The sequence below is a fragment of the Phyllostomus hastatus genome, unplaced genomic scaffold (assembly GCF_019186645.2).
Source record: "Phyllostomus hastatus isolate PE091 unplaced genomic scaffold, TTU_PhHast_1.1 phas_scaffold_60, whole genome shotgun sequence".
Classification (NCBI taxonomy): domain Eukaryota; kingdom Metazoa; phylum Chordata; class Mammalia; order Chiroptera; family Phyllostomidae; genus Phyllostomus; species Phyllostomus hastatus.
Window position 1 is genome coordinate 11207184 of NW_025334038.1, and position 27714 is coordinate 11234897.

Consider the following 27714-nt stretch of genomic DNA (forward strand, 5'->3'; position numbering starts at 1 on the left):
CAAAGTTCCTAACCCTCCTTTTGCCCCCTACCATTCAAGGAGAAAAACAGTGGAAAAGAGATTTGGATGACTGGTGTTGTTTTAGATGAAGGGTATCTCCTTAGGTTTTTGCTGTGTGTTTCATTCACTGGCTATCTCTGAGAAAGAAGTCATGACTATGCTGAGCATTCACTTTGTGCCAGACACTTCTCTTAGCACCCAACATGTATTTACTCACTTAATCCCTGTGACAGCCTTAGGAGGTAGCATTTATTACTATGCCCATTTTACAGAAGAAGAAACTGAGGAAGAGAAGTTAAACAACTGGTCCAAAATCACACAGTTTAATTTGTAGGGGCCAGAACCAGAATTTGAACCCCTGCAGCCTGGCCCCAGGGGATGAACAACTACATCCTACCACCTCTGCAGAGCTAAGAAAACAAAATGATGAAGGCCCAACACAGAAGATTCTAGCAATCCATGCCATCTCCACAGGGAGGAAAATGTAACTGGCAGCCCCTGGGTCACATCAGCACAAGATCCAACACAGAGCTAAGAAAGACCAAAATAATAACAATGAGATAATATACATGTAAGTGTCTCCTAAGTCCTCAACTAGGGTGAGTTCCTATTAAAGCTAGTTCTAGAACAGATCCAGGAAGGTCAGGATTGGTGAGGAATCCAGGCCAAGTGAGGGCTGGCATGGGAGAACAGTCCTTTGTGCAGAGGGAGGCTGAGAGGCCCCAGAAGAGTCAGGAGTAGTTCCACACACCTGCTCACTTTTAATCCCCTCTCAGTACCTCTAAGTGGCAGGCATTGTGGCACCTATTGTTACCGAAGGGGGCCAGGGTTTAAGGGATTGCTCAGGATCACACAGCCAGCAACAGCAGAGCAGAGACTGTAGCTAAGGCTATCTTTCTAGTTCCACCACAGAAGCTTTTCCCAAATCTCCCTCAGGATGATTGCCTGGGGTGCTGGTCAAATTTTTTTTCAGGCCCCATCCACTAAATGAAAATTTCTGAAGGAGGGCTTGGGAATTTGTTTTTACAATGTTCTGTAACTCCGCCCCCCCTTTTTAATCAATAAATAAATTTGAGAAACACTGTGCTATGTCATGCTGTTAAACCCCTCTATTATAAAATATATAAATTCTAATTGGATTAGACTTGTTTTCCCCATCTTGTTCCCAGAAACCAAAGAATATGTATCCAAACCAACCAATACACAAATAACACAATTTACTGTGTCAATATGAAGCATTGTGACAAGTGATAGCCACTAGGATGTAGGGGAGGAGCAAGGCTGGACAGGCACCTCATCACACCATTTTCAAAACAAGTGGCCTTAGGTCTAATCTATATAAGAGAAATGAGATAGAGTAATATAAGTGAAAGGTTTTTTTTAAAGATTTTATTTATTTATTTTTAGAGAGGGAAGGGAAGGAGAAAGAGAGAGAGAGAGAGAAACATCAATGTGTGGTTGCTGGGGGCCATGGCCTGCAACCTAGGCATGTGCCCTGACTGGGAATCAAACCTGCAATACCTGGTTCGCAGCCTGAGCTCAATCCACTGAGCTACACCAGCCAGGGCTATAAGTGAAAGTTTTTATGTAAAATGAAAAAGGTTTCACAATTGAAAAGTACTCATCTGTTTGATACTAATCAATGAATGTAAAAAATATGGCAATGTTTAACAATACTATCTTATCAAAAGCTGTAGTCTGTCATTTCCTGGGTATGTTCAATGTGCCAGGCACTGCTGGGTGCCGGTGTTATGGCATAGAGATGCAGGTTCATGTGGTGCTTACATTCAAGTAGGAGGAGACACAGAATAAACAAGTAAACATAGAAATAACAGCTTGCAATAACTATTAGAAAAGGAAAGGAATAGAATGATGGGATAGATAACAGTGGGAAGACCTCTCTGAAAAGGTGACATTTGAATTCAGACCTTAGGGTAAAAAGGAGCCCATCCTGTGGTGAACCAAAGTAAAGCATTCCAGGTAGGTAGAAGAGCAATGCAAAGGTCCTGGGGCAGAAAAGAGTTCCAAAGCACAGTCAGGAAGCCAACAAAGATTATGTGAGCCCTGGGAGAGACTGAATGGGGCCTTGTAGACCATGTTTGAGTCTGGATTTTACTCTAGCATGATGTAAAGTCCTTGAAGTTTTGACCAAGAGAATGACTTGATCTAAGTTTTAACATATTACTCTGATTTCTGAGTAGAGAACAAACCATAGGAGGACAAGAATGGTGGTAGGAGACCACCATTCAGAGCCTTCTGCAGTGGTCCACATAGGAGATACTGATGGCCCAGATTAAGTAGTGGCAGGGGATGGGATATGTGGGTAAATGCAGAACTGCAGTAGAGGTGACAGGTCTTGCTGGTGGGTTGGATGTGGGTATGAGGGGAAAAGGAGCAACCCTCCATTTAACAGCCTCTCTCCTGATACCCTAGCTCCAGGAGCTTAAAGACAAGATTCTAGGCATGCCAAATGCTGGATTCTGGAGCCGAATCCAGGCTCCCATTCTGAGCTGCAGAAAGTGGGACCCAGACCCACTAAGGAGCTGAATTAAGGTGGCTGAGAAATACATTTAGCCATAAATGACCTAAGATGAAAAGCCCTGAAAAAATTGCTAGGGAAATGACTTGCTTAAATAGAACTTCACAAAAAGGAGAGTGGAAATAACTCTTGACAAATGGGGTCAATTAGTTCTTCATAAACGACCTCATTTTTGTCCAGCCTTTAGCCCTCTTCCTGGAATCCAAGACTGAGGAATGAGGGAGGCCCGAAACCAGTGAGCCTGAGAGACAGTGGACCGGGAGGGGCAGCTAGGGAGGGGAGAGCAGGAGGAGGCCAGGGTGGAGAATTCCTGGGAAATGCAAAAACAGTGTCTGGCTACTCTTCTCATGAGCTTTGTATTTCTTTGTGTCTGTGTCCAGGAGTGACTCTGCAAGCCCTTTCTACGGTTCCTGTCATGTTTAGCTACTGGGTGAGTGTGAAACTTCAAACCATCTCATTAGTGGGTGAAGGCTCATGTCTGGCAAGTAGGTAGATGACTCAGGTCTTAACATTGCCCCACCTCCCCTCCACTTCTTTCCATCAGAGATCAGTGGGGTCCCTCAGCTTCTCACACTGCAGTGTGCCCTCCCAGGCCACTCTTCTTCGCCCTGTCCTTGCTCTAGACCCACATGGTCCAGTATCGTAGCCAGTAGCAGCGTGTCGCTGTGTGACTCCCACTGCGTTTCCCCTGGACAGCGCAGTTCTAAACCCAACCTTAACTTCCGTCAAAACTTACCTGTCTGATGACTCCTCCATACAGTGCCTTACTCAGTAATTAACAAGCCAATTTATTCTGAGGTGACAGTGATTTTGAAGTGGAAAGGTTAATAATGGCCTAATATGTTGCCTCTCCCAGGGAAATATGCGATTCAAACTAAGATTCCTGGATTTGGATGCTTTTCCCCAAGTGATTAAGTCTTGAGTGCTCGAAGTTTCAGGCACAACTGAGAGCCTGTGGAAGAACATCTTTCTTTGTACATAGCTGGGGATGCACCAAGCACCTACTCAAACTAGTAAATATTCACTTACATTATGATTTAAGGAGCAATGGAAACACCACCTGCTCACACCTACTCTGCCCACCTGTGCTCATAATTCCATTATTAGTGATCCAGTCTTTATTGTTCCTGTGATTAGATTTATGGCTTTAAAAATGCCCTTAAGATCTCAATATGTCTAAATTTATCAGATTGGGTATCACTCTGACTAAACAACTGGGATTGCAGGAGAATGCCAAATTTCCTGGCAGTGGGGTGAGAAGGTGTAGAAGGAAGAGTTAGGGGAAGAGAAAGCAAACTTCATCTGCATCAGTGTTTTGCTAAGGTAACTGTGAGTGCCACAGCCAACAGGAGGGCGAGGGAGAAGAAACAGGGACAGGAGAGGTGTATGAACACACTGATGTCCTACAGAGAGACATGACAAGGAGGTGCCCTGGTGATGTCAGGCAATGGTCAGGCCCAGCCTCCTGTATGGGGAGAGGGTTGCCTAGGTGTGCAGCTCTGCAGGCTCCTGTCTACAGTGAGTAGGGATGCCAGGCCCAGTAATCATGTCTATCCCTTAAAATTATAGCCTCAATATTTCTGATTCATCAGCAATACTAGCAGTTTTCTTTGCATTTGCAATGACTGGATTCTGGGTCTTCTGCAGCAAGTGCCTATCTCAGTCTGTGCCTGAGCTTGGGGGCGGGGCGGGTGGGGGGGCGCTGCAAGCCGCTGCAAGCCACAGATTGTGACAAGTGATTTAGCCTAGGGAAGGTGTTGTTCAGAGTAAATATCTAAAGAAGCAGGTTTTGAACGATGTGGTTTTCCCCTCCCTGTCTCCACCAGGCCAAACCTCAGGACACTTTAGACTTCTGCCAGTTTTTAAATGACGACTTAGCTGCTACTGTAGCGAGACACCCCAGGAGGTTCGTGGGTCTGGGGACGCTGCCCATGCAGGCCCCCGAGCTGGCCGTCAAGGAGATGGAGCGCTGTGTGAAGGAGCTGGGCTTCCCCGGGGTCCAGATCGGCTCCCACATCAACGAGTGGGACCTGAATGTGCCGGAACTCTTCCCTGTGTACGCAGTGAGTGTGCGGCGTTCAATCAGGGACCTCACAGCGGTGGGGCTGTGCTGGGTGCTGGTGGGAGGAGCACAGAGAGAGATAGATGACACGCTGACATGCTGAGATGTAGGAGGAAATGTGGAGAGAGCTCCCCCAAAGGAGCAGGCCGTTCCTCTAAAGAGGGGTGAGTGGGAATGCTTCCTAGGCCAGCCCTGACTTAACCCAGCGAAATCTCCTTTCTTCCCATCCATTTTTTCCTTTTAATCTTTCATTTGGAAGCCAAAATGTTACCCTTATCACAGTCATTGTGGAAAAGAAACATATTAATGATGTGCAAAAACAAAGTATTTTTGCTTTGGGAAAAAATACTTATTTTTCAAAATTGTAAGATGATTTTGAAGAAGTTGTGGGAAATACAGGAGACTGTAAAAAGGAAAACATGTTCTATAATCAAAGTAACCCATAATTCTACCACCCAAAGATAAATAACCACTGCCATAATATATTTCATTTGTTTTTTATTTGCATATACCTATATTCTACTATATATGTGATTTTTGTATCCTAATTGAGAATTCCCACCCCAAATAAAAAGTCTCTTAATGCATGATTTTTTAATACTTGTATAATATTCCAATTAATGTTTTGATTTATTTAATCATTCCTCAACTAAGATACTTTTTAAGCCATATACAGGGTTCTGGCACAAATAACGCCCCTTTTTATTATGAAAACTTTTACTACAAAACATAAGCATGTAACTCTGTAACATAACAATATCACACTCAAGCATAACATATGACATTTTAGGTGAAATGTTCAAATTGCTGTCTTTGATAACAATAAATAATAAATAAATAATAAAACCACACTCAAGCAGGTGTTACTTCTGCTGGAGCCTATATTTTGAAAATGCATAATAAAAATACATAACAAAAAATAATGCCACCAAAACATTAGCATCTGATGAAACTAGATGGTGCATTTATATTCATTGTACTATTATTTAAATTTTCAATATTTGAAATATCGCATAAATAAATATATTTTCAAAAACTCAGTGCCATGTATTTCTGAAGGATCCAACTAAAGTCCTCTCCATTGGTCTTACTCTACCTCCCAGCCTTTCTGCAACTGAACATGCTCTCCTCGGTACCAGGACTCAAGATGTATAATTTTATATTCAACTATGTTTTTAAGCTGTTTATTTTTCTCCTAGAATTATGATAGTATTTATTATATCAGTAATAGTTTTCTATTATTTTCAGTGTGAATGCAAAATCTTCAATAATGAATTAAATAGATGTTAGTGGACTCACCAGGCACTGTAATCACTGATATTTATTCATTTATTATCATCTGTTGATCTCTGACTACATGGGAAAAAATTCCCATTTTTGTACCTATTGGCACTGCCCACCAGTTGGGGGATTGCACGTTAAATTGCCTCCTACTGACCTGAAAGATTTAATGTTCCTCTAAATATTGAACTCCCCAAAGCTTATCAGCTGCAGTGACTAAGCTAATGCAGTGAATGAATGTTTTCTAGAAACTTTAATGAACTTTGAAAGAGGATTTATTTACTTGTGCATCCAAGTTTTTTCAGCACAGTGTGAGCAAACCTTTAGCTGCAAGTCATTTCATTATTCATTGAAATTGGGTTTATGAATTACTAAGGGGCTCAGAAAGCAGCAGTAGCTGAGTGGGGTCCAAAGGGATAATATTTCCATTTGTGTGACTAGCTCAACCCATCCATCACTTTAACTAGGCTGTTTGGGGGCTCGTAGTCTCCAAGGGGATCTAGGAGAGCAGCCCAGGCCCAGCAGACTTCTGATGCCCTGGGTTGACAGCACATTTGTTTGGGTAGCAAGACTTGCCAGCCTCACTACTCTTTTACTTGCGTCACTAACATGGGCTGAAACAAATAAGAAGGGTTACCATGGGCAAAGTTGGCTTTGTCATTTCAAGGTCAGCCTGGAGCTCCAGAGCATCTAACTGTCCCCCTTATTTCTTAGATCTCCCTTCTTAGTGAGTGAACCCAACAATACACATTCATGTCAGTTTTCAGGCACAAAAATGACTTTGTTATGAGTATGAGGCAGATAGAATGGTAGTAGCAGACTACCTGCCTCTATCATTCATCAGCTTCAAGACCTAAGAAAGTTACATAGCCTCTATCTGCCTTTTGCTTTTATCTCTGTAAGATGGGAGTAATGCCCAGTGCTCATTTCATTAAAAAAATTAGCCCTGGCTGGCATAGCTCAGTGGATTGAGCGCGGGCTGAGAACCAAAGTGTCACAGGTTTGATTCCCAGTCAGGGTACATACCTGGGTTGCAGGCCATAACACCCAGCAACCTCACATTGATGTCTCTCTCTCTCTCCCTCCCTTCCCTCTCTAAAAAAAATAAATAAATAAAATCTAAAAAAAAAACCCAAAACACAAAAACAGTATGTGGGCTAAATTTAAAAAAAAAAAAAATTAAACTAGTTAATAATTGTAAAGTCTTATAATAACTTTGGCACACAGTAATTTCTCAGTTAATGTGAATTATGATCTTGAGAACATAAATGACTTCTGTTTCTATTCTCTGCAATAGTTCACATATAAAAGGTGACCAAAGATATTTGCTAATTTGAATTGAATAGAAATGAACTATTGTAGGCCATAGAATCAACTTTTGTACTAATGAGGAGTCAAATCCCATTGAGATATCATATTAAGTGTCTTGGTCAAGCCCAAACTACCCCAAGAAGCTGATGTTTTCTTCCAGCCTGCACCCATAATGAGATTTATATCAGAGTCACTTCAGCACCCCAATATATTTAGGAAAGAAATGTGCTAAGAAAAATGTGTTTTTTACCTTGATAAGCTTTAATATTTCATGCCTGTTGAGGGAACTTTTTAAAATTAAACATTTTGTTGAATAAAGGTCATTCCATCCAGATGGTATTTCCATTTCCCAGAAGGCCCTGGAACAGGTTCGCCTAATGGCCTTCATTTCAGTACATGCCTGACTGAGGCACTGAGAGCTTTTTCCTTTCTAAAGTCATTTCATTCACACCAGACTATTTAGGAACTCAGCTGGGCTCCTGAGGCTTTGTGGGAGCCAGCAGACCCCAGAAATCCCCACCCAGAATCATGCTGTGAGAGACTGGAAGGCTTCAGTCAGGCCAGCCCACTCCAGCCCAGTCCTGAACCCCTGACTCGCAGGGCATCATTCCCCGCTTTCCACATCCTCAGGTTTCCAAGTAGAGGAAGGGAGGGAATGCTCCAGTCCTGGCTCCAAAGATACAGTCTGAGCAGTCTTTACAAAAGAGGAGACCAGGAAGGAACCAGCAGGGGAAATTTCCCCAGCATTTGAGGTACAAGATCAGTCCTTACATGTTTTGCTCTCAGCCAAAACATTTGAATGATTGATGTTTCCTGTGACTTGTTTTGCCAAATGATATATTAAATTCATCAACCTCAATGGTAAATTCACAACCCCCTTCTTAAATCTAAGTGTCCCTTTTATTTTCCAAGTAGGAGCAGGGTTTAACAATGACTCTTTTATGAAGATCAGGAAACAACTTCAAAAATATTTTGGTTTATGTATTCAGATCAATATAGACTTAGAGAAAAGCAATTTCCCTAAAATAGTATCCTGTACCTGCTGGCTCATCCAAATAACTCTCTCTCTCTCATTCCTTCTTTGAAGGCAGCTGAAAAGCTGAACTGTTCCCTATTCGTGCACCCCTGGGACATGCAGATGGATGGACGGATGGCCAAATACTGGCTCCCCTGGCTCGTAGGTTTGTGTCAGCTTGGAAGTCTAAAAAAGAGGATCTAATCCTTATTTTTCCCAAATCTGTGGAACACTATTATGTCAAAGAAAGAAAGTATGAATTATTAACAGGATTGTGAGTTATCGAGCTCTTACTCAGATCAGTGCTGTATATACTACCTCATTTCATTTTAATCATATCCACAGAAAACTCTTTGAGGTTGACATCACAATAACCATTTTATAGATGGAGAAACTGAATGTCAGAGTGATTAGGAAACCTTTCCAGGTCACACAGTTAATAAATGAAAATGGAATTTACACAGATCAGTCTGAGTCCAAAACCATTTCAATCCACAGACTACCACAAAGGCTCCCCCCAAATAAGTAGCCATGCCTGGTTAGTAGAATTTTTTTAGAAGCCAATAATAGCATCAATGCTTACAGATGAGAACCCTGAAATTAGGAGTGGAAGGTCTCCTTACACTACCCAAGGATCTGAGGCCCTACACTGTACTCTTTGCCTCCTGCTCTAGTCATTCATGGTTTCATATGAGGGAAAAGGAAAGAGGAGAGATCTCCATTTGACCTATCCAATCACTCACTATCATACCTGATAAGAAAAAAAATGAAGAAAGATTTAAAATTCTGGGGCCATAAGTAAAAAGTGCACTCATCTACAAGCCCAAGGAAAAGTGGTCCCAAATGAACAGCATTTGATTTTCTTTGGGAAGCAATTGTTCATTCTCCTCTCAGCATCATTAATACAAATAATTAAAAACTGAGCCTCAGTTCCAGCTAGTCTACTTTTCTGTATAACCTGTGACAAATTACTTCACCCCCTCGGGCCCTTGTTCCTCATCTCTAAAATGAGAGAGCTGATTTGGATTCTCTTTCTGCTCTGATATTTTATGCCCCTAGCATTGCTTTTGGAAACCAGCATATTTAGCAATGCAGCTTCCTATCTACTCCCCACCAAATTTTTGAGCAGCAGTTAGGAGAAAGAGATAATCTAAGGAGCCCCAATGCTTTCCAGGTTCGAAGAAAATCTCATCCTAATTCACACAACACTTAAAGTACATGCACGGCTATGTCTTCTGGGACTGGAAGGCAGTAGAAGAACTTTTCCCTTTGTCAGTCACTCTTGCTAGCTTCATGCATACTCCATGCAAGTCCACAAACTTATTTACATTGCAAGTCCCCACATGAAAAGCAGAGGAGAGCATTTGCGTAAAAGTTCATTTCATCATTCATTTATGTAACATATATATTGATCTCCTCCAGAATGTCAGACCCTATCCTAGGCACCAAGAATATAGACATGGACAAAACCCCTGCCCTCCTGAAGCTTATGTACTGGTTAGAGGTGAAAGACAATATACGAGCACACAGATCATAACCAGTAAACAGGCTAATTTCAGAACTCTTTTCTGCATTCAAAGGTGGTCATTAGTGGACTGGAGAATTCCCAGCAGGGGCCATAATCAATTTACACTGTAAATACTCTACTTTGGCTCCTGGACGAGGGGTTATGGTCCAAGTAATTAATAGAAAGCAGAATCACAGGACCAAAAGCAAGTGATGCTGTTCATCTCCCTGCCGTATGGAAGCTTTGCCCACTCCCGGATGGATGTGAATCCATGGTGCTTCCAGAATTCCCAAGAAGCCAGGGAGCCATGGGCATCTCTGTCCATGGAGCAATGGGGTAGGATGAACATCTGCTAAAGCCTCATTAGGCAGCCAGAGAATCATGAAGATGTAAGAAGATGTAAGGCTCAGCTATGGAGCCCCCAGAGACTTCTTAATCACAGTCTGAAAAGCAATCATCTTGTTTGATTGTGGGGTTTGGCTTCCCGCTGCCACCCACAGGCACATTCCAAACACAAAAGTTGGTGGGAAGGAAAGAGGCCTTTACTAAAACACTGCAAAATTTGGGGGGCCAATCTCTTTCTCAAAACCCAGACAAAGCCCATTTGTTCCAAAAAAGACTGAAACCCAAAACCATGCCCAGAAATCCTGCTCCATCCTTATATCTCTTCTAGAGCCCGAGACTGCTAAGCAGATGGCTCTCCAGTTCCAAGCTCCCTCCCCGTGGTCCATGTGTGGGGCCAGCACACCATCAGCACGCACCTTCCAAAACCAGCCAGTCCTGCAAGGGCTCCAGCCCACACATGTGTGGCAGTGCGTCCCAGAGAGAAGAGAGAGCATTTCTCCCTTCCTTTGGTTTAAATCTCCTGACCCAAACTTCCATGCATTCCATAAGGGTCCAGTTCCCACAGCCAATCCCATCCTTTTCCCAGGCTAGACTGACCAGACAGCACTTCCCCCTGCACCCATGTTGACCTTTATGGTACACATTCAGCTATGTCCTCTGGGACTGGGAATTTGACCTTTATGGTACACATTCAGCTATGTCCTCTGGGACTGGGAGTAGGAGGGTTTTTCCCTCTGTCAATCAGTCTTGCTAGCCTCACATGTGCTCTGTGCAAGGCCTCCAGGACATCTATGCCTGGGGGTAGAAAAATATGGCATCACATGCAGTGCTAACAGCACGGTTTCAGTTGCACTGCCTCAGGCATTTCCTGTGGCTCCTCCCTCACTCTGGGTGGCATGCCAGTATCAATCTGAAAAAGTAATCCAGGCTGACTCCATGGAAGTAAAGGCATCAGTCATGAAACAGCTGCTTCTAAGATCACAAAGCACTTGAAATAATTCTCTTTAGCCCATTTGTATGCAAAAATCCATTGGTGGAAAAAACTGGATTAAAACTGGATTTAGTTTTTCAACCTCAGCTCTAAGAAGAAAAAATTAGGAAGTAATAATATTAGGCAATATTTATTGAGAACATACTAAGTGGCAAGAGCTAACCATTATCCCCATCTTATACATGAGGAAATTGAGGCACAAGGAGGCAACTAATATTTGTTGAGCACCTCCAATGTGAAATCCTGGCCAAGAACTTTCCCGACATTATCAATTGCAGGGCTCCACAATAGCCTTGCAAGATGAGGAAGACTGTCCCCACCTCACAGGTGAAGAAGCACAGGCTCAGGAGTTCTAAATAATTTGTCAAAGTCTGGAAAACAAAACATTGGAGAAGTTAGGGTATAGCCCAGATGCATTGTCCTCTGTTGCCCCACTGCATCCAAAACTGAAGCTTGGAGAAGCCGGACAAAAGCCAGGTCCTCTGGCTCCTTGGCTATTCTGCCATTAGATGACTGAGTCTGCCTGCACATGGAAAACAGAAAGCATCAGATGTTCTGCCTGCCAAGGTCCCAGCATGCAGACAACAAAGCCATGCTGGGGCACAGGGACCCCATGTTTCGGCACTGACTGCTATTCCCCAGCCATGAGTGTCACTGAACCTCTAGCTAAAGGTGACAAGCCTTGTACCTTGTGACTCTTTCCTCTTTTAGGAATGCCAGCGGAGACCACCACAGCCATTTGCTCCATGATCATGGGTGGAGTGTTTGAGAAGTTTCCTAAACTGAAAGTATGCTTTGCACATGGAGGTAAAGACCCCATTTGTACTAGTCAGCTCAGCTGCTATAGCAAAATACCACTGCTAGGTGGCTTCAACAACCAGAATTAATGTTTTCACAGTTCTAGAGTCCCAAGATCGAAGTGCTGGCAGGGTTGGTTTCTAGTGAGGCCTCTCTGTTCCTGGATTGTAGAAGGCCATCTTCTCACTGTCCTCACACTGTCTTTACTCTGTACATGCACAAAGAAGGAGACGGGAGGGGGAGAGAGAGAGAATGAGAATGATCAGTCTATTGTTTCTTCCTCTTTTTATGAGGACACCAATTCTATCAGATTAGGGTCCTACTTTATGTTCTCATTTAACCTTAATTATTTCCTTAAAGGCCCTATCTCCAAATACAGTCACACTGGGAGTTAGGGATTCAACATATGAATTTTGGAGGGACACAATTTAGTCCATAACATTCTTTCTGTAATTATTCTAGTCATAAAGTATGGGATAGTTCAGGGACCAAATTCCATTTTTGCAGATAAGTTTAGTTTGGTTGGCACAATTTTTGCTTTATTTTGTTTTGTTTTTTATTTAAACCTCTTGTCAGACTACAAACTCTCCAGTTTGCAGTAATCCCTACCATTCACTATTGTTTACAAATAGACCTATTTCATTCATTTACATTTCCTGCTTGGTTCCTGTAGGTAATTCAGTTTGTGACTCATAGACATTCAGACACACGCAAAGTTTACCTGCAGCTCTCTAATCTGCTTATGCTTCTCACCAGCATAGAGAAATCTTTTCCTGTCACTAAGTAAGGCTTCATCACTTTTGTTGGTTACATGCAAGGCAATACATTTTATAAATATACCATCACAGGTTACCTTAGTATTTTATTATTATAACAATGATACATTTGAAAACTTTGACCACGTATCTTTACATACTTGTCTTCTCTCTAGAATAAATTCCTCAAATCTGAATCTCTAGATGAATTCATGTTATTTCTCCTTGGTCCTCTCTCAGTGTTTGGAACCCAGCAGGTCCTTTGCTACTGTTAACCAGCTGGGCTATAGTGACTTCTCTTTGCACACAACATGAGGATTAAAAAGAATCCTTTTCAATGGAAGCAAGCCTCTCAGTAAGGAATTTACTTGCAGGTGGAGCCTTCCCCTTTACAGTAGGAAGAATCTCCCATGGATTCAGCATGCGCCCAGATTTGTGTGCCCAGGACAATCCAATCAACCCAAAGAAATACCTTGGTTCCTTTTACACAGACTCCTTGGTTCACGATCCTCTGGCCCTCAAGCTGTTAACAGACGTCATAGGAAAGGTAAGCTGTGGCTGCCACTTGGATGGCTTATAGATAGCAGAGGGCAGGATCAGCAACCAGTTACTTGGGTTCTTTCCAAAAACCAGCCAGAAGAAAAGGCAACTGAAAGAACAGGGACAGTGAGGTTTTACAGCCAAGTCCAAGGCCCAAGCTGCCGGTCACTGGTCAACCAAAAAGCAGAGGCAGGGACTGGATTATAACTGCTCTGTTATTAATATCAGAGGTCAGCTGTCTGAGAAGGTGGCAGGTAAAAACCCAAACATCCACTTTCCCTTGAGCTTTCAGAAGCAAGTTTATACAGGGGGGACGCGGGAATTTGGGAGGGGGCAGTCCCCAGGAGGAGCACAGACTGGCCGTTTCTGGGAGTAGGAGGAGAGGGAGCTGAAAGGGGAGTCCCACAGTTTCCTCTCAAGCCGGCTCCCTTGGTTCTGTTGCTATCTCGCCGTTTGCATTAGGATGCCTCTCTTCCCTGAACACTTTTGGTTTAAGGTCTAGGAGGTTCTGTATTCTCTGGTTAGGGAGGAGAGGCATAAACCATTTATTCTCAAATGTCCTTGGTTAGGGGAGACAGAATCTTGTGATTCACCAGCTGGCTGTAAATTGCTCAAACTGTCTGGCATTGTTTAACTTTGTCTCAGTTTCCCCATTCCACTTGCCCAGGAATTTTTCTAGCTTCTTACCATCCTGTCTCAGTTTGGAACTAGTTTGCACAGGGGATTGGACGCAGAACATACTTCACCACAGATTGAGTGTCACCAGGGAACCAGTACAGATGCCAGGGAATTCCCAGATAATCCACATGATGGGGGAGTTTCCCAGATCAGCTCCTTTTCCTTAAGGTCATGACACATCATGATCTAGTAAGCAGAAAAGAGCCACCAGTTTTGAACTCAAATTGACCTGGATTAAAATCCTGGCTCTCACTCTTACTGACAAGGTAAATTATGAACTCAACTGTCCTTATTCACTAAGTGAAGAAAATGGGAACATTAAAGAGGGGGAACATGGACCACCTGAAATTTCTTTCTGAAATAACATGGCCTTCATTTTGAAAATGATTATCTCATTTGGCAAAAGAGATCAGCCTAGTTGTACTCTAAATCTCACAAGCAAAAAATCTTTCCTGTCTTGTGGTCTGCTAGCAGTCTCTCTGTTGGCAGCATCTCCACGCTTAAGTGTTCTTTAAAAATGCTAACTCAGCAAGTTCAGACAATTTTAGATGAAAGGCCAGCCTGATTAGTGAAAAGTCTGAAATATTTAGTATTTTAATTCTGTTTTATAACCAACAGATATCTATGAAGGTTTTCCAGATTTTCTCAAGGAAAAAAAAATATGTGGGGTTTTCTAAAAGAACATGGACATACTTAAAGATTTGCAATATGGTACTTGAGTTGAGAGTAGACTCAAAGGTATTTCAATTCTTGTTTAGCTAAAAAAAAGAAGTCCATCATTTGAAAGGTACAAGTAGTGTTCTAGCTCAAAAATGGAGACTTCATCTCACTTTGAAGCTGACTGCCTCCCTGGCTGGAGAAACTCTCTAGAATATAAATGTGTAACATTCTGGCTTGCTAATAAATAATGTGGCTGAGATGTGTTTCTGAGCCTTCGAGCTTTTTGTGTTGTCCCTGACAAAATAGGTGCCTAGCAGCTGGTTGTGACTGTTAATTGTTTTTGGTTTAGACAGAGAAATTAGGATCAGGTATGTAAACAGTGTTAGGGTGGTCAGTGGTGCAGGCTGTGGAAGAATTCACAAAGAAAAGAAAGTGTAGAGAATAAAGTTTTTATTCACTCTCCAAGAAAGGAGAGGGGGCATAGTGTGGAGAGATAGACCAGCATTGAGGGATGATGGCTTTGAATTTTTATCGCATTATAATTGGATTAAAAAAGGGCGGGGCTTGCTATTCTGTGGCCCCTGGGCTACTGCTGCATTGTAATATGAGGCTGCTGTTTGTTCCAATGTTTTCTTCTGCCTGTGGCTGTAGGGAGCGGTTAGTTCTGCTCTTGCTTTCCAGTAATTTCCAGTCCTGGGGACAAGTGCAGAAGAGTAAAATGGCAGTCATGTTCAACAAGGTCACAGGCCTGCTAGGCAATGGTGCCACAGTAGCAAATGGGGTGGCTTTGTTCTTTCAAGCAGGAAACTGCAAAGAGGAGAATCTGAAAGAGACTGTACACTCTGGACTTGGAGCAATGAGAGAGGGGAAGTGGGAAAGTGGTGTGGAATTTGGGACAGAGTCATTCTGATTATCTCTCATCAAGCCTAGTACTCCCTGGTTTTCTTGGAAATGGCAAAATCAGGGGAAAACATCCTTGGTGAATAACACACTGACCTTAAGAGAAATACCATCAACAGTGAGGGATACTGTCAGTGTGAGAGTAGTTCAAACAGCATTCAGGGCAATACATACTGGCCAGGAGAAGAGCAGAAGTAGAAGACATGGCAAAAGCCTTGTGGACAAACTAGGTGTATATGAGTCCCTTTTAGGGACCCACAAAAGACCTCAGAGGGCACTCTGCAAAGTTAGTGGTCCTGAGATTTTGCCTTCAAATTGTGAGGATTTGAGCCATTATAATTTGGGCATCCAAAATAAATGTGACCCCATTTTACATGACCTCACAGGCTGGTGAATTTAGGACATTGAAGCTGTATATATAGTAATAATTTAGGATTCCCTTTAAAATATTAATGTTTCCTCATTCTAGTTATATTCTTATCAACAAATTCTCTCAAAAACAGTTCCTTTAAAATGGCTAAGGAAAGTCCCAGCAGGATGTCAGGCTGGACTAGAGAGCAGCTGCCCAGATTCCATGGAAAGGACAGAATACTGTGGAGGGAGGTTTCCAGGATGGAAAAAAGGAACTGATGGAACATTTGATGTGTTCGAGAAGTTGAAACAATGCTTGCCAGGCATTAAACTGTTGACGCATTAGGGACAGACAAGCAGTGCATGCACTGAAAATTAAGCAAATAAAAGGAAAGGAAATAATTAATTCTAAGAAAACAAACATCCATATCATGCAAATAATCACTGTACATAACAAGCTGTGAACAATATTTACAGCCATAATAGTGTAAACACTGAATACTGTTTTAACTGAAAATTGTAATTCTACTGAAAAAATGGAGAAAAGAAGTTAGGGTGAGAAAGAAATTCGTACTGATCATAATGGGAAGTCAGCAGATACAGTAAATATTCTCTGAAGCTAACAAATCAAGAAACAATACTATATGCTTATTATCTGAAATTATGAGGGTAATTATCAAAAGATACAGGTTAAAAAGGTAAAGGTGGCTGCCTTGGGGGTCAAGAGGTGGGAAAGTGGGCCCAGGACTGCTTTTGATAAGAAAGATATTCATAATATATAACTAACTATGCATGGGAATTACTTTGATAAATCAAAATTTAAAATAATACCATAAAATGAATAGTCGTATGTCATATAAAAACAAAACCACTTACTGACACCTACTATTTCTAAAATACTGTGCTAAACAGATAAATTATGTAATCTCTAAGCTTCTTTCCATCTCTAAGTTTCTTTATTTTTAATCTATGTGTATTCATTTTTTAAGACACACACTAAAAATACTGGTTATGTGTTATCAGTCTACCACTGTGAAAATTATGAAAAAAAAGGAAAACCTATTGCCTCCCTACAGAAACATGATCACAGAAAATTCCCTTTATGTATTTAGTTGGATAGATTTTTGAGAGGTCATCATCTCCCATTATGGTTATATCATGATTTTGACTCTATCCACTGGTAACCTATTACTGCATAAGTACTTACACCAACTCAGCCTATCTCAGGCTCTCCCATGAGGTCACAGGCAAGCAGTCAGTCAGGGCTGCCATCTCCTGAAGGCTGAAAGGTTTATTTCCAAGGCACTTTTTACACATGGATGGCACACTGGGTCTGGGTTTTGGGAGGAGACCTCAGTTTCTCCCAAGCTGGTGGTGTTTCTGCTAATACAATCCCTTAAAAACTTTACAAGTCTCTTAGGAATCTTATCAGATTTCATACCATTAGGCAAAAACCTTACCCATAAATCTGAGAAAGCCTTTCTCTACCTTTGATCTCTTGGAATGATGCTAAGGGACAATCCTGCAAGCTACATAGAAGCCCTTATTATCTGACAGAATGCTTCTTTGAGGTGCTTCCTTAAATCTTTCGAGGTCATGATGAAGATAGTATAGTTGTTACAGTCTACAGGGGGTTCCTCCCCACCTATCTGGGTTCATTTTGCCCGCTGCCTCAGCAGGTGGAGGTGAAGGAAAAATGTCTCTTAATACCAGAGATCAGTGAAAAGGAAAGGAATTTATTATTCACTTGAAATAACACAAACTAAAGTTCCCCACAAATGCACATAGTCCTCCCGGCACCCTCCATGTGGAAAAAGGGAGTACCTCCAAAGCCTCGTGGTCCTGACTCTCACCCAAGCCTCATAGTCCCAACCAAGACACCAAAGCCACGTGGTCCTAAGCAGACGTGTGGTCCCAAAAACAGAGACGCCCAATGGCTGCTGTGTCTCCATTTAAATCCCAGCGCTAATCCTCTGCAGCCCCATTTCCACCTCCTCTCACAATTGGCCACAGCTGCCAGCATTCTGGGCCGGTGTAGCCCTGTGGTGTGGAGCCAATTATCTCCAAGTTCTTCTGGACCCTATTACAAATCCCTGTTTGGGGCTCCCCTCTTGGCTGCACCCTGTTACATAGTTACATCTCGACTTCATTTTTAGACTATTTTTTTCTAATTATGCCCTGGATTTAATCTTTGCCAGAAAGCCAGCTCTACTTTCTGCATCATTTGCCATTGAAGAGCTGGGAATTTTCAAACCATCAGTTCCTGACTTATATCGAACAGTTCTTCCTTTAAAGCACCCCCCTTGCATGTTACCATAAGAAGCAAGTAGTTGACAGTGTTCCTATTTTTTTTTTTTTGCCACTACATAGCAAAGTTCTCCTTTCCTCTAGTTTCCAGCAACATTTTTCTCATTCTCCGTGAAATCCTACTGATACACTTCTCACAGTCCATCAGGGTTAGAAGGCTTTACAGCAATCTTTAGTTTTTCCCTATTCTCAAGGTTCTTCCAACTTCCTCCCACTGGTGAGCTCCAAATCCACTCCCACATTTTTATGTTTTTGAAATGGCAGCACTCCACTTACAAGTACCAGAATATGTATTATTTATTTATTGCTGCATAATTAATTAACCTAAAAGTTAGTGGTTTAAAACAACAATGAAAACTTATTGTCTCATCTGATTCCACTGGATCAGGAATTCAGGAACCCCATGGCTGGGCAGTTCTGGTTCAGGGTTTTTCATGAGATTCAATGAGATGACTGCAGCCCACTAATGATGTCTATCTGTCTGTCTGTCTGTCTATCTATTTTTCACTGTTAATTTTTTTTTGCATACTACTTACACTAACTTAACCCCAAGAGTTACAATTGTGTAACTCTTCTCTCAGTATACTCAAACATATTGTGTACTGTATTCTATCAATGCTATCTTTTTAAAGAGATATTGGTACCTTCAGGAGCCTTCTGACTTGCTCCAGTCTGGACTGGATTGCTATTTAGACCTGCTGCACAGCCGTCATCTTGAAATCTCCCTTTGCTCACACTTTCCGTCTCTCTTTTTCCCTCTGTCTCTCTGTCTCCCTCTCTCTCTCTCTCATCATCTCCCAATCTCTCTCTCTCTCTCTCTCTCTCTCACACACACACACACACACACACACACACACACACACAAACAAACTGAACTCCCTGTTTCCTGAATCCTACTATTTTTCCAATTGCTTGGTGGAAAACATCCTCCAATAACTTTCTGAGAAAGGGAAATAGGAGATGAAATTTTTCAAGCCTTGATTATCTATAAATGTCTTCATTCTTCCTTTAGAATGTTGAATTTCCTTTACAAACAAATGTAGAGTTATACACCTAGCCAATGTTGTTTGCTAGGTGTGTAATTCTAGCTTGGAAACTGTTTTCCCTATTAATTTTAAAGACTTTTTTCCATTGTATTCTGACTTCTAGAAATGCTGTTGAGTAATGTAATGCCATTCTAATCCTTGAATCTGCTTATAAAACCTACTTCTCTCCCCTCCTCCCCACATTCTCAAAGACTAAGATTTTCTTTTCATCTTGAAGTTTCACAATAATATTACTTGACGTGGGTCTATTTTCAGCCATTATACTAGCCACATGGTAAGCCCTTATATTTTGTAAATTTTATTTTTTTTAATTCTATTTTTATTTTTTCCTTTATTTTTATTATTGACACCATTACCGATGTCCTCATTTCCCACCACCCCACCTTCCCTCTAACCACCACCATACTGTTGTCTGAGTCTATGGGTTATAAATATCTGTTCTTTGGCTTATCCCAGATTTTCTTAATTTATTCCTTTAGTGACATCCTTTCCCCTGTGTTCTCTTTCTGGAGTTCTGTTTATTCTAAAGTTGAAGCTTATTTTTTTCTGTCTTACATAGCCCCCTCTTTGAGTTTTTGCTTTATGTTCTGGGAGATCTCCTGAACTTTATTTATGAAGACTTCTATTTAATTGGTTTCATTTATTTATTTAATTTCCAAGAGCCATTGTTAGTGTCCTTGTCCTCTAAACTTTTTACATCGCCCAGGGCTCCATGCTTTTTTCTACATTCAGTACTGTTCTATTCAGGGGTTCTAAAATGTTAGAATGGCCTGGAAGCAATGAAAAAATCTTTCATCACCAAAGAAAGATTTTATTATGTATTAGGCAGTGGGGTATATGTATTGGAATATTTGCATCTGACTTAAAATTTAAATGTATTTTAATACTTCTGTCTGTAGCAACCTCTCCAACCTGTATTCCAGTTAAATGATGTTTTCCTGTGCACTGTTGTTCTCAGTAGAGTAAAACTCTTTTTGATCCCTGTAGGCTTCCTGAGAACAAGAACATAAATTTTGCTCTTTTATTTCTTTTGTAAATTTTATTTTTTTTAATTCTATTTTTATTTTTTCCTTTATTTTTATTATTGACAGTGTTCCTATTTTTTTTTTACCACCTTTTCAAGAAGTTGTAATAAATGAGAGAGAGGTCGAGTCCTGTCTCTACCATTTGTTAAATGGGTAACCTTTAATATCGAGTCACTTACCTTCTCAGCCTGTTTCCTCAATTGTAAAATGGAGATAATAACCAGGTAGAGTTGATGTGAGGAGCTATATTATACTATGCCAAAGGACTATACAAATGTCAGTGATTTATATTATCCAGTAGGTGTTAAGATAATAGGTGTTAAGTTAATGTTTGTTAATTCAGTTGTGTAATGATAAACAAGATCATTACACAACTGAATTATGTAGGATATAAGGTTATGAAGGATATAAGGCTAATCTTACTTTACAATGATTGAGTTAAATCTGGCTCTTTCTTTGGAAAATTATGTCTCAGAGAACAAACTGAATCCTTGGTATACTAGAATGTTTGTATATTAAGCTATGTTATAACAGAGTTATGTTGTATTTACTGCAAATGCTAATAATGAAATATGCTAATAAGAAGATAGCTAATTGTTCCTTTTCCAGAAGACAAAAGAATTCTCCTCAACATTTTGCATTCATTTAGTAAGCCACATCTTTCAGTGTTCACAGAATTCCCTAAAAATGTGAAGGAATTAATGTATCCCAGCTGGTGAGCAGTTTATTTCCCTTTCCTGGAAGGAATATTAATCTCTATTATGATCAGCTCAGTAAGTCTTTGGCCTCATAGGGTATGTGTGCTGCTAATTTCAGGAAAGTAAATACATGTTGGGCAGACTGTTGGTGCTGAGAACTCATTCAGGATCATTCCCTGCTTTAATGCCTAACAAAGAAACTAAGTGTTTATCTAGAAAGTATAATTTCAGGATCCCAGATGAGCAAGCCATGGTACCCAAAATGCCCACCATTAGAATTATTCTTTTATATTTAACAGTTTTTAGAAAGGTCCTACTAAACTGTAGATGTTGTCAAATATTGCATTAGCACACATATTCTTAAAAATTGGCTCATGATTGATCCCAAGGAAATAAACTCTTAAATCACACACAAGAAAACAAAATTCCAGCTTTTAGGAGGTCAGGATCAAGTATGTTAGTTGAGACCTGAGATGTCACAAGAGTCAGGTATCCCAGAGAACTTGGATCCATAGGAAACATGCAACAGTCATCCAAGGCCAGATAACTACACCTCCTTAACCAGGATTCTGCATGTAATCCATTTAGAGCATAATTAATCTGCAGTTGTGAGATAACAGGTAATAGAAACAGCAATACAAAAAGTATTTCTTCACTCAAGAAGTATTTATTAAGCATTAATCAAGGAGAGGCTGATATTAAGCAATGGAGTATGAGACCTTCATCCTACAGGACCATACAACTCTTAAGGAATCTCTTCTCCCCATCTTTTCTCTGCTATTCCTTCTCCCTCTGAACAAGCAGAGCAATTAACAAAAACTTCACTTCCAGTGCTAGTTCTTTTATGCCTACTTCTCTCTCCCTTTTGAAATTACTAACAAGTTAAAAATGGTCTAAAGTTTACCAGAGGTATCAAAAAAAGGTGTACAAGCAGCCTAAAGTTTACCAGACATATTAATAAAAGGTGTACAAACACCTTTTAATCTGCTGAGAGTATCTCAGTGGATTGAATGCCAACCTGCAAACTGAAAGGTAAACAGTTCGATTCACGGTCAGGATATAAGGCTAATCTTACTAGCCAGGTCCCCAGTTAGGGGAATTTGAGAAGCAATCAATCAATGCATCTCTTGGACATCAATATTTCTCCCCCTTTCTTTCTCCCTCATTTCCCCTCTCTCTAAAAATAAATAAATAAAATATTTTTTTTAAGAAAAGTAGTACAGATGGGTAAGTGTTTGAAAAATTTAGAAACCAGATCATTATAGGAGGACACTTAACCTCCTATAGAGAGGAGTTGTGAACAATAGCTACAAATAATTAAATGCTGACAAACTATGTTAGGTGTTCTCCAACAGGCATCTAAAATTGCGTTAGGAAGGGGAGCAGAGAAGTATCTTAACCAGGAAGGATGAATTGCTGGGTAGTGTTTTTCATTTCTACTTTATAGTCATTTGCTTTCTCTACATTAAAACAAAACAGACCCCACTCCCTTCCTTAAAGTGTATTTAAATCCTAGAAGGCCACAATACTAGGAATAGAAGGATTCTGAACTACAGAGAAAATTAATTTCTAGATTTCAATTTCATGTTAATATAGGTGACAAATGTAGTATAAGCATGAACTTTTAAAAATTATACTGTATTTTGGAATTGTAAACAGCTTTATTAGCAAGAGTAGTAGAAATATGGACAAATGAACCTCCAGTGAATACCAAGCAGGCAGTTCAGACCAGGATCAGCTGTTCACACAGAAGTGAGTAGACATAACTTTGGGTCTTCAGGGCTTCTATCAACAGGTGTAGTTGTTCAGTTTTATGCAGGAATGAATATGAGAATCTAGATATAATTGTTAGACTATCACGGCCTTTCTCTAAATTTTATTATGTACTTTACTATATTATTTCATGTAAATGTATTCAAAAACCCTAGGAAAATATTTTTTTGGTAGAAGTCAAAGTGTCACATCCTCATAACAGTTCAAATTTAGAGTACTTAAAATACATTTAATTTCAGGCTTAGTAATATTCAGACCTCCCTCTTTTGTACAGTCAAGCATTCATTCCTTTGATAAACATATTTGTTAAAGAAACTCTCAGATTGATTATAAGCATATGTCAGAGTTTTATTTCCAACTTGTTTCAAAGGAAGAAGCTTTCTCAAAAGTTCATTTCAAAGATTCTATTTTGGCAAAGACATTTTATAGGGGATAAAATGGTTAGATAGTTCTGTTAAACTGAAAAATAAAGGGAGGAGGAGGAGATGGGAAGAAGAATTCTATCAAGAGTGCTAATTATTTCCCAGGCAAAGCAGCTAGTCATATCGGACCACAAAGTTCTGCTCCAGCTCAGGTTTGGGACAACTTTCTTACTCACATTTATTGGGGAAAAGAAACATGCCATGTTAACGAATTTGGGCCTTGCTTTCTGGGTAATTGGAAATTATTGGAAGATTTTAGTTAGGGATGTGGTGTGATCAGATTTGTATTTTAAAAATAGCATTCTCTCCAATGTTAGGTATTGATTGAAATGAATAAGACTGAATTGAAGTGAACAAATGATCTCAGGGAGACCAGTTAGAAAATTATATTAATGACCCAGCTTAATTCAGTAAACTTTGACTCTCTACCAAGCCTTTGACTCAGACCTGGCACACTGCATCTGTCCCAGTTCTAAGCTGAGTGGATGTGATAGAGACACAAGCATGGCTCCACCACATAGTAGCTGTGCAACTCTAGGCAAGTTAGTTGTCACCTCTGTTTCTTCATCTGTTGAATAGGAATAATAATAAAAATCATCCCATAAAAAGGTTTGTGTGAATAAAATGAGTTGATGAATGCAATGGCTTAACGTAACATCTTGCACATAGTAAGTAATCAGTAAATCTTAGATATTATTACTACTATATAAGTGATTAACTCATAGAAATGTAGGAAGTGCTATGAATAAAAGTGTATATAGCGTAGTTTGGGAGTACAGAGGTCACACTTCGCTGAGCTAAGAGATGGTCACAGTCTAAGTTAAGGGAGAAACTGGGGAAGTGAAGTATGTGATAGATTCAAGAAACGATATAGAGGAAAAATTCAAAGCTTAGCAATCCATTACATCTAAGCCTAGACATACCAATTTTTTCTGGGGAAAAAAAAACATATTGTTAAGATGTCAGTTCTCTCCAAATTAATCTATAGATTCAGCATAATCCAAGCCAAAGCTAAAATGTATAGGCATATGTATAGGCAAAGTTAAAATGATTTTTAAAAAGAAAAAGCTGGAGACTTGCACTATCTGATTTCAAGAGGTACTATGAAGCTATAGCAATCAACACAATGAGGTACTGACATAGAATGGAAAATAGGTTGATGGAGTAGGCTAGAGAGGCAGAAATAGACTCACTCTTATCCAGTCAATTATTTTTTTCTTTAGTCTTTATTGTATTTTTCCATTGCCATTTAGTCCCCTTATTCCTCCCTCCCCCAGAAATCATCACATTGTTAATGTCAATGAGTCCTTTTCCATTTTGCCCAATCCCTCTGACCACTAACATCCCCCCACCTGAGCTGTCATCCTGCTCTCCATCTATGAGTCTGTCTCTGTTTTGCTTGTTAGTTCATTTTGTTCATTAGAGTCCACTTAAGAGTGAAATCATATAGTATTTGTCTTTTTCTGACTGGCTTATTTCACTCAGCATAATGTTCTCCAGGTCTATCCATATTGTCACAAAGGGTGAAATTTTCTTTTTTATGGCTGAGTTGTATTCCATTGTGTAAATGTCCCATAGTTGTTTTATCCACTCATCTATTGATCGACACTTGGGCTGCTTCCATATCTTGGCAGCTGTAAATAACACTTCAGTGAACACAGGGATGCTTATGTTCTTTTGAATTAGAGTCTTGGGTTTCTTCAGATATATTCCCAGAAGTGGGATCACTGTGAAAAATGCAATTCCATTTTTAATTTTCTGAGGTATCTCCATGCTTCTTTCCACAGTGGCTGCACCAATCTGCATTCTTACCAACAGAGCAAACAATTTCCCATTTCTCCATATCCATACCAGCACTTGTTGTTTATTGATTTATTGATGATAGACATTCTGACAGGTATGAGATGATATCTCATTGTGATTTGATGTGGACGCTGGCCAACAGTGTCCGTGGTGTTATGAATGAGATACAAGACAAATTCACATGGACTACTGAGTCCTCTGGAGGAAAAGAGATGACCTAGCTTCTCTCTCAAGGGGAGAGCGCTCCGACCCTTACCTTGACAAGCTTTTATTGGATTCAATTTGCATAGGAATACAGGGTGTACATGTAAAGCTCATCAATCATTATCAGGTAGAAGTGATTAAACAATAGATAGCACACAAAGAGCTCTGAGGGCCTATTTTGAGTCCAGGTCAGATAGCTAAAGGGCCATAAAACTTTGAGGAACAAACTCACTTCCTGCTTGAACTCTTATCATTTAAATTGAGGGTATTAGCAAAGTAGATTTCATAGGATTTTGTGCATTCTCTCTTAGGCCTGATTGCCCTAGGGAACCCACCCTTTCCAGCACAGGGCTGCACCCACCTCCAGCATTGTTTCAGGCTTAAGTCATTATGACAGGCTTAAGTCAGGCAGGGGAAGTAAGGCAGCCAAGAAATTAGGAGACTTCTGGCAGACAGAATGAGGACGCAGACTTTGTCAAAGCCAAGAGGTGAGGATCCATCATCCCTTTTCTGTATCCCCCAAGTCCTTCCCTGGAGGCCCCGTGATCATGAGTATCTCAGGTCATTCCTCCCTTGAGGAATCTTACCCATCATTGGCTAATGGACCAAGCATTGGGGGCCAGTTATGGATGAATTAAAAGGAGCAGAAGTGGCACTCCTGCCAGGGAGATAAGCTTTGTTCCTTAGTGGCTTATGGTCCCAAGGTCACTCACTCAGCCTTAGCCATGGGGGAGTTACAGCTCCTGAAACCAGATAGGGCAGTTCCCAACAGTGGTTTTAATTTGCATTTCTCTGATGATTAGTGATGTTGAGCATCTTTTCATATGTGTATTGGCCATCTGTATGTCCTCTTTGGAGAAGTGTCTATTCAGGTCCTTTGCCCATTTTTTAATTGGGTTATTTGGTTTTTTGGAATTGAGTTTTATAAGTTCTTTACAAATTTTGGATATTAACCCCTTAGCAGATGAATTAGTGAATATGTTCTCCCATTCTGTGGGTTGTCTTTTTATTTTGTTGATGGTTTCCTTTGCTGTACATAAACCTTTTAGTTTTATGTGATCATATTTATTTATTTTTCTCTTTTGTTTCCTTTACCTGGGGAGATATCTCATAAAGTATTGCTACAAGCAATGTCTGAAATTTTGCTGCCAGTTTTCTTTCTATGATTTTTATGGTGTCAAGTCTAACATTTAAGTCTTTAACCCATTTTGAATTTATTCTTGTGTGTGGCATAAAAAGGTGGTCTAGTTTCATTTTGCTGCACATTATCTGTCCAATTTTTCCAACACTGTTTGTTGAATAAACTATCTTTAGCTCATTGTATGTGCTTGCTTCCTCTGTCAAATATTGATTGACTATAAAGGTGTGGGTTTATTTCTGGGTTCTCTATACTGTTCCATTGATCTATGTGTCTGTTTTTATGCCAGTACCATGCTGTTTTGATTACCATGGCCTTATAATATATTTTGATATTAGGTAGCATGATTCCTCCAACTTTGTTCTCCTCCTCAGAATTGCTGTTGCTCTGCAGAGCCTTTTGTGGTTCCATGTAAATTTTTGAGATATTTGTTCTAGTTCTGTGAAATACATCATTGATATCTTGATAGGAATTGCATAGCATGCATAGATTGCTTTGGGAAGTATGGACATATTAATAATGTTAATTCTTCCTACTCATGAACATGGTATGTGCTTCCACTTGTTTGTATCTTCTCTAATTTCTTTCTTCAGTGTCTTATACTTTTCTGAGTACAGGTATTTTACATCTTGGTTCAGTTTATTCCTAGGTATTTTATTCTTTCTGCAGTAGTTGTGAACAGGATTGTTTTCTTAATTTCCCTTTCTGTTAGTTTGTTTTCATAATATAAAAACACAACTGATTTCTGGATATTAATTTTGTATCCTGCTATACTGATGAACTCATTTATCAGTTCTAGTAGCTTCTTGGTGGAATCTTTGGGGTTCTCTATGTACACTATCATGTCAACTTCAAATAAGGGTAGTTTTACTTCTTCTTTTCCAATTTGAATAACTTTTACTTCTTCTTCTTGTCTGATTAGGACTGGCTAGGACTTCCAGTACTGTGTTGAAAAGAAAGGTGAAAGTGGCCATCCCTGTCTTGTTCTGCATCTTAAGGGGAATACTTGTAAGTTTTGCCTGTTGAGTATGATGCTGGCAGTGGGTCTGTCATCTATGGTCTTTAATATGTTTATGTATGTTCCCTCTATTCACACTTTGCTGAGTTTTTGTTATATAACAGTGCAGGATTTTATCAAATGTTTTTTCTGCTTCTATTGATATGATCATGTGATTTTTATCCTTCATTTTGTTTATGTGATGTATCACATTTATTGATGTGTGAATGTTATACCAGCCTTGTATTCCTGGAATAAATCCTAGTTGATCATGATGTATGATCTTTCTGATGTATTGCTGTATTTGGTTTGCTAATATTTTGTTGAGAATTTTAGCATCTATGTTCATCAGTAATATTGGCCTATAATTTTCTTTCTCTGTAGTGTCTTTATCTGTTTTTGGAATTTGGATAATGCGTGCTAGCCTCATAAAATGAGTTTGGAAGACTTCCCTCCTCTTGAATTTTATGTAATAATTTGAGGAGGAGAGGTGTTAGTTCTCAGAATGTTTACTTAAATTCACCTATGAAGCCATCTAGTCTGGGGGAGGTTGTTGGGAGTTTTTTTA

At 40.1% G+C, this 27714-nt stretch overlaps 1 protein-coding gene across 3 annotated transcripts in view; it reads left to right on the top strand.

The window, feature by feature from the left end:
* Positions 1 to 27714, top strand: part of ACMSD (aminocarboxymuconate semialdehyde decarboxylase) — a 69889-nt gene that overhangs the window by 23810 nt on the left and 18365 nt on the right. Inside the window, exons 4-8 of one of the 3 annotated variants that reach the window (XM_045826322.1) lie at positions 2920 to 2969; positions 4366 to 4602; positions 8281 to 8374; positions 11763 to 11858; positions 12979 to 13151. In XM_045826322.1, the coding sequence (XP_045682278.1) occupies positions 2920 to 2969; positions 4366 to 4602; positions 8281 to 8374; positions 11763 to 11858; positions 12979 to 13151 (650 nt within the window). The remainder of the gene's footprint in view (positions 1 to 2919; positions 2970 to 4365; positions 4603 to 8280; positions 8375 to 11762; positions 11859 to 12978; positions 13152 to 27714) is intronic. The other 2 variants (XM_045826323.1, XM_045826324.1) reach the window with 2 other exon arrangements.